The sequence below is a fragment of the Alnus glutinosa genome, chromosome 1 (genome assembly GCF_958979055.1).
Source record: "Alnus glutinosa chromosome 1, dhAlnGlut1.1, whole genome shotgun sequence".
NCBI lineage: Eukaryota > Viridiplantae > Streptophyta > Magnoliopsida > Fagales > Betulaceae > Alnus > Alnus glutinosa.
In genome coordinates, this window is record NC_084886.1 from 44,090,238 (window position 1) to 44,102,278 (window position 12,041).

The 12,041-nt window shown below is 40.3% G+C and overlaps 1 protein-coding gene across 1 annotated transcript; it reads right to left on the reverse strand.

The window, feature by feature from the left end:
- Positions 1-2,071: 2,071 nt before the first annotated feature.
- LOC133851432 (protein TRIGALACTOSYLDIACYLGLYCEROL 4, chloroplastic) lies at positions 2,072-11,763 on the reverse strand. Its single transcript, XM_062287864.1, has 4 exons — positions 11,039-11,763; positions 3,898-4,258; positions 3,031-3,362; positions 2,072-2,426 (listed from the first exon to the last, which is right to left on the reverse strand). Exons 1-4 carry the CDS (start codon positions 11,576-11,578, stop codon positions 2,229-2,231), a joined length of 1,431 nt encoding a protein of 476 aa, XP_062143848.1. The 5' UTR covers positions 11,579-11,763; the 3' UTR covers positions 2,072-2,228.
- Positions 11,764-12,041: the final 278 nt, after the last annotated feature.

The window sequence follows — 12,041 nt, forward strand, 5'->3', positions numbered from 1 at the left end:
GGGGTTGACCTAAATTATGAATCACTTCCAATAGCACAAAAAGTTCATAAAGGGTCATTGTGGTAAACTATAATTACAAATCACTCCTTAAAGTTGTTTTTCGTCTACAAAGTTTACGGAAACCGTTAGATTGCAACGTCAAACTAATAAAAATGCAACAAGTGTCGATCTTAATAAAAAAAAAAAAATTAATATATTAAAAATTAAAAACCTAAAATTTATTTTTTATTATTATTATTTTTTTTTTTTAAAAAAAAAAATATATAGGTTTAGCAAAGGGCAATCACTCCCAGAGGTTGCTGAGGGTGGCCGTGCAACCACCCTGGGAGCCAAGGGTGGCGCACGGCCACCCCGGAGGCCTGGGGGTGGCTCGCACCTAAAGGATCCTAAGGGTGGCACGCGGCCACCCCTAGATTCCTTTGGGGGTGGCGCGCGGCCACTCCTAGGGGTCAGGGGTGGCTGCCCAACTTGCAGCCACCCCTTTCCTTTTCCCAATATATATATATATATATTTTAATTAAGAGTAACACTTGTCGCGTTTTTATTGCTCTGACATGGCAATCTAACGGTTTCTGTTAATTTTATGGACAAAAAATGAATTTAGAAAGTGATTTGTAATTATAGTTTATCACAAGAACCCTTTATGAACTTTTTGTATCACAGATAGTGATTTATAATTTAAACCAACCATAGGGACCAATGGTGCAATTATCCAAAATTACATTTTTATTAAGCTTTTGGTAATATTTTAATTTAGCTTTAAAAAATGTGTGATTTTAAAAATGTATCTCATTACCTGCGATTTGAAAAAATATATTTTTTTACGTTGTCAACTTATAATTTTTTTGAAATGCACTCCGAAACAATATATTTTTTACGATTTGGTTTAAAATCGCATTTTTGGTATGTGAAATCGCTATTAATCATTGCTAAAAAAAAAAAAAAAAAAAAAAAAAAAATTAAAAATTAAAGACTGATGAACAGTATCACATCATTAAAATAAAATTAGAGGAAAATAAAAGTGTGGCGTATAACATTATTTTTTATGATTATTTTAAGGTTCTCTTTGTATAAGCGTCTGAATATTTTCCAATAGAAAAATGTTTTTATGATTATTTGGTTGAACCTAAAAATGATCTTAAAAATATTTAGTGTTGTTTGTTTGTCATTGAAAATCTTTATCCAGAGTCACACCCAAAACAACCTAAAGCTAGAAATTAATCAAAAACTTATTGAAAACCATCAAAAACCTAAAAATATTTTCAAATCTCTAAAAATTTCATCTCTCAAATGGTGGGTTCCAACGGAAAATGAGGATTTAAGAATGACATTTAAACCGGTGTTTTGGTGGTTGAAGATGGCGTTCGGCGACGGTGTTTGAAGGTGGCAAAGTTTCAACAGTCTAAACAAGGATTAGGTTTTCTCTTGAACGAGGTTGTTGTGTTCGATTAAGAAGGAGATGCGTGGGATTTAAATGCTTCAATTGTGTGTGGAAAGGCTTATTTACAATTAAGTGGAGTGTTAACCTAATAGCTCTATATTGAAAAGTGTAAAGGACTTGGTTTAAATCCCATTCTTATTAAAGTTAAACCCTTTTTTTTTTTTAATATTCAAACAAGTGTCATATCAAAAATCGTTAACAGCCGAAGAGGGGTCGGGTTAAATCCCGTTCTTTTGTATTCAATGTTAATGTAATAGCTCTATGCTGCATAATTGATTGCTTAAGTGTAAAGATGAGAGTTATATTGTCGCTGTTTCTTAGAATACTTGTCATTTTTCTTATACACCGCCAAAAAGAAAAAGAAAATGAATTTTCAGTGATCAAAATGATGTAATTGCAAGTCTTTTTAAGGCTTTAGGTTTTTGTGGTTTTGAATTAGAGATGATTAAGTGAAAAATTGCAGTGGTGTCAGCAAAAGCGTCCTGACGTGGTCACCTTAGAAGGCTACCCGAGAGCCTCGTTAGCAAGTCCGTCAGATGGGTGTTCTGACGTGAACTTTTTAGAAGCACTTCAGAGAGCCTTGCCAGGACACGCAGATTTAATGCCTAAACGGAGCTTCAACTACCAAAATTACTATAATATTTCTCAAATTAAATATTTTGAATACTACATAAATTTCAAATTGTGACAGAAACAGTTGACATGGGTATTTTCTCTCTCAAATGATTCACAATATGAAAACACAGAAAAGAACATAAACTTCTGAACACGTACAAAAGAATATGGTTTATGTCTTAAAAAAACGCAGTTCTACCATAAATTCTTGGTGCTTTGGCGAATACCATGCCACAGCCTTCGCTGAACCAAGGACTTGCAATGCATATTCAATGGCAAAAACAGGCTCATCCACACGTATAGGCCACTCTTGGTTCTTCAAATCAACTGCAACTCCTGAATCAACTCTAAAACTAAAAGGTCCAGCAATCTGAAAGAAGTAGATGGAACTTCTTAATTTTATTTATTTTTACTGTGGATGGAACTTCTTATGAAGTTGATGACTTCATTATATGCTACTTAATATGTAATGCAAAAGGACAATAAAAGGCCATTAAAGAAAATAGAGAATAAAAGAGAGAGAGAGAGGATAAATCCGACACCATATATGTCTCCTACTACTACTCCTAGCATGTCATATTACTCAAAATCAAAACAAACATTTTCGACATTTTACTAAATGAGCACACACAAGGCCATTAACTTGTTGGCAACTATTGTAAATATTTTTTTGACAATACTAATTTATGCCAGAATGAAATTTTGGTGTTTGAATCAACAGGCTTGAGAAAAAAGATTCTGCTAGAAGCATTTGAAGCTTTCATTTGCGAGTAATCTATTCAGGTTCAACAAGTAAAAAGGAAGTAATCATCACTAGAGCTGCTTTCACCAAAAAACGAGAGAGGAATAAAAGTTACGTTTAAACTGACTTGCATCGCCCGTATTTCTATCTTTTGTAAAATAACTCTTAGCCTAGTCAGGAAGGCACTATGCAAAAATATAAACACAAAAGATTATGAGAGAAATGCAGGCACCTGCTGCTGAAGAGAAAGGGTGGCATTGGGGCAAATAGCCTGAATGGCTTCCAGAGTTGGCCTTTGAGAATTAAGAAGATCTTGTGTTACACGTGTAGCACCTGAAAGAAATCTGGAACCAGAAGGAAAATCAAAGCGGGCATGAAAGCGGGTGAGATCTAGATATAGCCTTTGGAAATTTCCATGCTGAGCAGTAAATGAGACTGATGCAAACAGATCTGCTAGAAAGGCAGATTTTACTCCAGATGCCTGAAAAGAGAATCCATTGGAATCCTGAGAACCATCTTGTGCTCTAACCGAGCAATCTCCAACAGAGGCAGTCAAAGCAGCACCTACGAAACAACATCTAAGAGCTATTAAGGATTCATGAATTTAATACATTAATTAGTAAGCACCGCAGATATGTATTTGCCATTGATCATGGATTCTAACATGTTAATTATGCTAAGCAACACAACAAATGGCGGTTATGACCAAATAAATGCTAGATCTTTTACACTCTGCCCAACCCGAGACTTCAATGATGATAATGTCCTGAACTATGTTATTGAAAGAAACAAGCTATCAGACCAGTCCTCATATTTGAGATCTCGGTATAGAGGTCAGACAGAAGAGAGAACAAGACTATTTCCCATTTCTGTTCTTTATAATTTATAGAGACGCAAGTGCACAGTTTCAATGTCATTAGTTCCACCACCTGCAGTTAACTTGCATGACAATTAACAAAATACAAGATATGATGGTTTACTTCCTTAAATATTTCCTGGGCCAAGCATTCATCCATTGAAGCAGAAGCTTGTGAACACTAAAGCTTATAGCAGTCCCCATCCTCATCTAAGTGGGCAAAAGAGGCAGTAGCTTGCTTACCAATGATCCCTGCAGCCGAAACATGAGGAGTTGAAAGGAACATGTCATATGGTTGCACCATCTTCAACAACTTTTGACCTTTACTTCTCCAAATGTCAAAATTCTGTTCGAAGGAAAAAGCAGTTTTGAGGGACAACCCAGGAAGGAGAGTAGCAGGTGGTTCATGGGTGTTCTGATCACCTTCGAATTGAGTGGGTGACCCGGTGTTATGGTGCATACATAGATGATAACTGGCACCAGCGTCAGAAGTAAGAGAAGCCAGATCAATCGCCATGGAAAAGGGTACATCCCAATAATTACCAGACTCGTCAACAAAAAGTCCTGGCGAAACTGCTTCCACCGTTAAGTTGTGATTGGGGAACTTCAAAAAAAGCACATACATTATAACCATATGAATCAGTCCGTTATGCACATAGAAGTCTATAGAATTATGAAGTACAAATAGCAGATTATCTATCTGGTATAGGGAATAAATAAGGAGTATAACTCCATTAGTCATAAGAGTCCATTTGCCATACGAGTATAACTCTGAGAAATGTTTGGTTTCATTTTCTTGCACATCTCTTGTCCATTTCCTTACAATAGATGTGCAAATCCATTATTGAATCCATGGGACCACATATAGGTTTCACAGATTCAATGGGGGGTTTTCAAAAGAGATGTGTAAGAGAATGATACCAAACACATCTCTAACTCTAATGTGTCGTAGAGTCAATAATGAACATTATCTTCTCCAAGTTATATCTAATTAGACTAGACATTGTCTATCTATCTAGATAGAAGTCTTATCTACTATTTAGAATTAGAGTCAAAGTCTTATTAATTGTTAGAGTCTGAGACTGTTTAATTTTCTAGTTTCAAGTTCTATTCGGCTATTTGTAATACTATATAAAGCAAGATCCATCAATAAAGAAGTATGCTAAATTTTATCCCTCAAACTCATTGTTTGATAGAGGCCTAGGAACTTCTTAATTTCCTACTGTTTATCGCTAATTAGCCAAGATAGGCAAGAAGAAGCTTGATCCAGCTTCTTTCCCTGTTCAGAGAAGAGTTACACGATATGTCACTCATTCTCATAACATTTTGGCCTCAAAGACAGGTTACTCTATGGCAGAGCAAAGAATAGATCGTCTAGAGCAGCAATTTCCTAACTTGGGGTCCTTTCCGAAGGACATCGTGAAGGTGGACGAGACTAATTCCAAGGTTGACGCCTTGTCTCCAAAGCGGGCAGTGGCGGTTCTGGGGAAAGCTCCACCGCAAAGAGCCGAGGCAAACAGCATAGTGGGTCATCCAATTCAGCCATTCCCAAATTGGCTAAATTGGATTTCCTAGGAACATCGGCAATGAAGATCCCATGAGCTGGGTTTACCATGTGGAGCAATTTCTTGAATATTAGCAAACTAAAGTTGACAAGAAAATCTCATTGGCAGCATACCACTTGGAGGGTGCAGCCCCGATGTGGTACCAACTCTTCAAGGAGAGTACTTGAAGCTCCCCCCCCAACTCCTCTTTGTAGAGTTCCCCCTCCTCCTTGGTGAGGTCTTCCTCCGCCATCGGTGCGGCCTTCAGGGGAGGAGGAATGGTTCTTCTTCCCTCCCTCCTCCCTTCCCCTTCTCCCTTGTTCCCTTGTTGTGCTTTTTTTTTTTTCCTCTTTGGCTCCTCCTCCACCCTCAAACGCAGTGTCTCACCTCCTCCACTGCGCCGGCCAACTTCTCCTCCTTGGCGCTTGCCTCCTCCTCCATGTCGCTTATCGGAATTGTCTTGGTTCTCAGATCGAATTTTTTCAAAGCTTGATCTATTTCCCACCGCCAGCCCCGACCTTCAACGCACCCATCCATCGTCATCTTTGGCGTCCCAGCTCCTTGTTGCCGCCCAACGATCCTCCGTCTAACGTCCACGCGAAGGTACGCTGCTGTTTTCTTCTTCTTCTTCTTCTTCCTTTTTTTTCCCGCCGATGGCTTCGTTCTTGCTACTGCGATTCTCATCCGGGTTTGCTACTGCAATGGTTTCCTTGTGGGGGTATGGGAAGGTTTGAAGGGCCTTTCGAGGTGTGCCCCTTCTTGTGCCTCATTTTGCCACCTTTACTGGCGGCCAATTTTCTTGGCTTTTGTCCCAAGAATTCATAGGTCACACATTCCCCTTTAATTTCTGTTTACTTGCACCAAGTAGGTTGTTTCAGAGCTTATTGTTGGGTTGTCCAACTCTTTTTCGTCCCTTCCCCTGTCCCCTATTGTAATCTCAAAAGAAGAAGAAAAAAACACTCTTCAAGGAGAGTGAGGAATTGATGTCATGGGAGACACTCAAATCGGGGCTTTATACGAGATATGGACCAATACAGTTTGAAGATCATTTTTGGTGATCTTACAAAGCTGCGGCAGATAGGCGGTGACGGAATACTAGATGCAATTCAAGCAGCTCCTCAGCCGTGTGGGGAAACAATCCACCCAATACCAGCTAGGATGTTTCGTGAGTGGCTTGAAGGAGAATCTCTGGGCAGAAGTCCAAGCCGCGAGACCCACCACTACGACCGAAGCAATCGAGTAGGCCTGATTATTTGAAGCAAAAAATTGGAGTTTGAAGAAATCCCCAATTACAGAGACACGACACCTAACTCAAGGAGAAACCGTGCCACCTTTACCTTCAACTAATTTAACCAGATCAAGAACAACTTTTGTTCGGCTAATGACCCCTGCTAAAATGCAAGAAAGAAGTGATGGCTTGTGCTTCAATTGCAACGAGAAATTCATTCCGGGCCATCGTTGCAGGAAACTTTTCATGATTGAAGGTCTGTATTTCAGAGATGACGATGGGGAAGAAGACGACTTTCACCGAACTTGAAGGGGTTGCAACAGAGGAGCTCGTAATTTCTCTACACGTAATCACGGGTTCACCCACACCACGAACCATGCGAGTTCAAGGGATGTTGGGCAATCACCAAATCACGACGTTGATGGATTCAGGAAGCACTCATAATTTTCTCAACTCACAGCTGGCAGAACGACTTGGGTTGCAACCAATGAAGGTGGGGCTGTTACAGGTCACGGTGGCCAATGGTGAGAAGCTGGAGTGCAGGGGGCTCAGTCACAGGTTGCTAATGTGGCTGCTAGGAGAGCCATTTGTGATCGATTTTTTCTTGCTACCGCTGGAGGGCTGCGAGGCTGTTTTGGGAATCCAGTGGCTGCAGATGCTTGGACCGATTTGGTGGGATTTCGCTGTAAAGGTCTCAGTTATAGAAAATTCAGGGACTTTTAACTAGATATACTGCTAAATGAGGAAAATTCAAGGAAGAAGATGATGAAATTCTGCAATTTACTAAATAACAGCACTTCGAGAGGATCAGCTCTCCAAGGATGACTCAGCCTTCAATATTCTTTCTTAACCTTCCTACCCGCTGCACCCTCTTCTAAATACCCAATTCTGTTAGAAAACATAATTTGTACAGCTCACTTGATTCCTTCTAGAATGCAGAATACAAAAGGAAAAACCTAGCATGGACGCATGCTGTACAAGATATCAAAATGCCCAAACCCATAACATAAAACGCATACTCAAAATGAAAGACAAAACGCATCAAGTCTTCACATAAAACGCAAACCGGTTGCCAGGTCATAATCCTCTAGAACCTTCAGTGCCATTGACAAACAAGCCTGCTGCACTCTATTTCGGACCCATAACATTCACTAGATTATTGATGAGGTTTTCATGGAAGGGAAGAGAAATATCATTGAAGGGGGTTGAAGCTCCTAAACACCGGCTGGTAGAAGATGTTGACACATGCAGGGAACTAAAAAGGAGAAAAGTAGGATGGATTTGCCAACTGTTTCCTCTCACAGGTTGGGACTCTGTCTAAGAAGAATCTGGAATTATTACACTTGGAGCACAAAAGGGGGGCCCAACGTCCAGCAACCGTGCATTACTCTTATTACTTGATCACTATGCAAACGTTTTTGCCGAGCCATACAGGCTTACCCCGAACAGATCACATGATCACAAGGTAACCATGTTACCGAGGTGGGCCCATCAATGTTAGGCCTTATCAATACCCGCACTATCAAAATAATGAGATCAAGAAGATTGTAACAGGTGTTCTACAAACTAGGGTGGAACAACCGAGTACAAGCCCATACTCATCACCGGTCTTGCTAGTCGAGAAACATGATAGGTCATGGAGATTATATGTGGACTACCGCGCTTTCAACCATGTAACTGTCAAGGACAAATTTTCAATACCGGTGATTGATAAGCTCTTGGACGAGTTGAGTGGAGCTCAAGTTTTTTCCAAATTGGATCTTCGCTCGGGTTATCACCAAATTCAGATGGCGGAAAAAGACATTGAGAAAACGGTATTCTGCACTCATCAAGGGCACTATGAATTTCTAGTGATGCCGTTTGGGTTGACCAATGCACCATCAGCCTTCCAATCCCTTACGAACAAGATTTTCAAGGAGTTTCTCAAGAGGTATGTGCTTGTATTTTTTATAACACTTTAATTTATAACAAGTTGTTGGGCAAGCATCTAAAGCCTCTTAGAGTAGTTCTACAACTTCTGCAAGAAAATCATTTATTTGTTAAAAGGGAAAAATGTCAGTTTGGCCAAGAACATGTGAACTACTAGGGGCATGTAATATCCCAAAATGCAGTGCCCATGGACCCAGAAAAGACATCAACAATGGTAAAATGGCCCAAGCCTAATTCTGCTAAAGCCCTGAGGGGGATTTTGGATTTTTGGGGCGCACGTGTTACTACCGAAAATTTCTCAAGGCTACGGGCTCATAGCAGGCCCATTGATGCAATTGTTGAAGAAGAACGAATTTAAATGGAATGAACAAGAAGAAAAGGCTTTTATTCATCTCAAGAAGGCCATGACATCGGGCCCAGTTCTAGCTTTACCAGATTTCAGTAAACCCTTTGTTGTGGAATGTGATGCTTAAGGCTCAGTAATTGGGGTTGTTCTTATGCAAGATGTAAAACCCATACCATCTTTTAGCCAAGCCCTAAAGGGGAAAAATGCGTTCCGCTCAACATATGAAAATGAGATGACAGCTTTAATTTCGGCTATACAGAAGTGGAGACCTTACTTGTTAGGCAACAAATTCATCATTCGTACTGATCAAAAAAGTCTATGATATTTGTTGGACCAAACTATCACTACTGAAGCCCAAAAAAATGGCTAGCCAAATTATTGGGCTATAATTTCACCAATGAATACAAAAGGGGCCTGGAAAATTCAGGTGCAGTAAGTCTATCCTGAAGAGAAGAGCCAAGACAGCTATGTGCACTCTCAAGACAATTCCTCAGTAGGTTGAGCTCATTAAATAAGAAGTAGCTAGGGAACCTAAATTGCAAAATCTGGTGAAGCTCTCATGAATTTTACATCGGCTCCCATGAAGGATTCAAAAAAATGTGGCATAGACTCAAGCCAGTGTTCCATTGGCAAGGGGCGTGTTCCCAACTCAAGGCATATCTTTGGGAATGTGATACATGTCAACGCAACAAGAGTGATCTAACAACACCAGCAGGCCTCTTGCAACCCCTTGCCCATTCCTACTACTATCTGGACCAACATCTCTATGGATTTTGTGGACGGTCTCCCAAAGTCGCAAGGTAAATCTGTTATTTTTGTAGTTGTGGATAGGCTCTTCAAGTATGCACATTACACCCCACTTAAGTACCCATACTCGGCCATGAGCGTAGCCCAAGTTTTCTTTGACAACATCTTTAAACTCCCTGGCATGCCAACATCCATTGTGTGTGATCGAGATCTGGCTTTCACTAGTAAAGTTTGGCAAGAGTTGTTTCGACTACAAGGTACCAGATTCAATTTTAGTTCGTCCTACCATCCTCAGATGGACGGGAAAATGGAGGTAATCAACCGCACATTAGAGATGTATCTCTATTGTTTCACATAGGACAAGCCCAAGGATTGGGTTAAATCGTTGTCTTGGGTGGACTACACTTACAATACAAGTTGTCAATCATACTAGCACAAGTAAGACACCTTTTGAGGTAGTATATGGAAGACCTCCCACACTACTTGCTTATATTCTAGGAACAGCACGAGTAGAAGCTGTAGAATGTGATCTCGTAGATGGAGATAAACTGCTTAAAGATGTGAGATTCAAGCTGCAGTTGGCCCAGAATAGAAGGAAGCAAATATATGACTGTGGTCATAAGGAACGTACCTTCCAACTTGGGGATTACAGCCTTACTGACAACACTCATTGGAGAAGCAGTCGAATATGAAGCTGGCTGCAAAATTTTATGGGCCTTTTCAAGTACTGAAACGAATTGGAGAAGCTGCATATCGGTTAGAGTTACCAACTGGTTCAAGAGTGCATCCAGTCTTTCATGTGTCTTTACTAAAACAGCAGGTGAGCAGCAAAACTACTACTGGCACGGCAATACCAGAGTATGAGTCAGAGCACCAAGCACTTCAACCTCAAGCAGCTTTAGACTATCGTGGCAATGCAAACAACATGGAAGTTCTCATACATTGGCAAGGATTTAGTCCCGCAGATGCAACTTAGGAGAGTATATCTATTTTGCATGAACGATTCCCAGAATTTGTCCTTGAGGACAAGGACCCTCGTAACAGGGGAGGAATGTAAGTGTATCATTTCTCTATGCAGATAGAAGTCCAAGGCATTATGAAGTACAAAAAGCATATTATCTATCTAGTAGAGGGAATAAAAAAGGAGTATAACTCCAATGTGCCGTAGAGTCAATAAGGAAGATTATCTTCACCAAGTTATCCCTAATTAGACTAGCTGTTATCTATCTATCTAGATAGAATTCTTATCTATTATTTAGAGATAGAGTCAGTCTTATTAATTGTTAAGAGTTCGAGTCTGTTTAGTTTTCTAGTTCAAGTTCCATTCGGGTATTTGTAATTCTATATACAGCACGATCCATCAATAAAGAAGTATGCTAAATTTTATCCCTCAAACTCATTGTTTGATAGAGGCCTAGGAACCTGTTAATTTCCAACTGTTTATCGTTAATTAGCCAAGATAGGTTGAGAGAAGAGTTACACAATCTGTCGCTCATTCTCATAACACAGTCCTCGTTAAGCATAATCCTTTTCTTTACTAGAACAACACAACACATAAATAGGGAATGTAACACAACACAGAACGAATACCTTGTGATTGAGGACTGCTTTCTTTCGCGGAGTCTTCTTATTACCATGTGAATACGAATGTGAATCTAAGCTAAGAAGCAGAGTATCATCGGGTGTTAACAATAGTTCGGAAGAGAAACCGAGGGCATACAATGATTTGTTGCGAAGGTGTCTCCCAACTCTTTGCAATTGCTGCCGCCATGAGGACTCTGAGCTCAGTGGTGGTGGCGTTTCTCCACTCTCATTCATTAAAGACGACCAAAACTTTTGCAAATTGAACTGACCCAACAGAGTGGCGAACCAGTTCTCAGAGAAGGGAATGGTGAGTACACGGTGCAGAGCTAGGCCGTCGGAAGCGGCGGCGTAAGAGGGGACGAATGGTGCGGTCATGAAGCGCTGCATGAAGTGGAGCTGCTTGGCCCTCGAAAGGCTGCAGCCTCTGGACAGTCCCAGTGGAATTGGGTCGCCCGGAACCGGCCGGGCCAAGCCTTCCAGGGTCCTGGGTGTCGACACGTCCAGCTCCCAAAACTCTCCGTCCATTGCCCATCTCAGCTTCTTCATCTCTTCCCTTCCCAAAATTTCCAAAAAGCTGTTCGACTTCTGTCAAATCTGCTGAAACTAAACTAAACCCGCCAAAATGGGATTTACCATAATTGTTGACTCGCTTATCGCTCACGGAGATAACACAGGTAGAGCATTGGGGTTTAAGGCTCTTCCAGTCCCCATAGTCCATAGAGTGCTTTTCTCACCGCAATTTATTTTGGGATTTTGAGATTTTCTATTCTCCGTCATTTGTATCCGCGTAAAATGTTTTAGGAAAAATATTTTTGGCATTTTTCGGTGTTTAGTGGTGACGAAAATAATGGTCATAAAAATTATTTTTAATTTAATCGTAAAAGCCTATTTAATTTTTTAAAAACAAATCATTTTTTGGATTTAAAATTTTCATACGCACGTTTATGGGAATCCGCCACAGCCGGTCATTGGAATTTGTTGGTAACCCAACTCTACTGTTAAACATCCC

What these genes read in the sequence shown, in the direction of transcription:
- LOC133851432 (XM_062287864.1), bottom strand. Translation starts at nt 11,578, where the DNA reads ATGAAGAAGCTGAGATGGGCAATGGACGGAGAGTTTTGGGAGCTGGAC. An exon ending in TTCGGCTGCAGGGATCATTG is followed by an intron (nt 3,363 to 3,897) that starts GTAAGCAAGCTA and finishes GTTGTTTCGTAG; the next exon opens with GTGCTGCTTTGACTGCCTCT. An exon ending in CCCTTTCTCTTCAGCAGCAG is followed by an intron (nt 2,427 to 3,030) that starts GTGCCTGCATTT and finishes TACTTCTTTCAG; the next exon opens with ATTGCTGGACCTTTTAGTTT.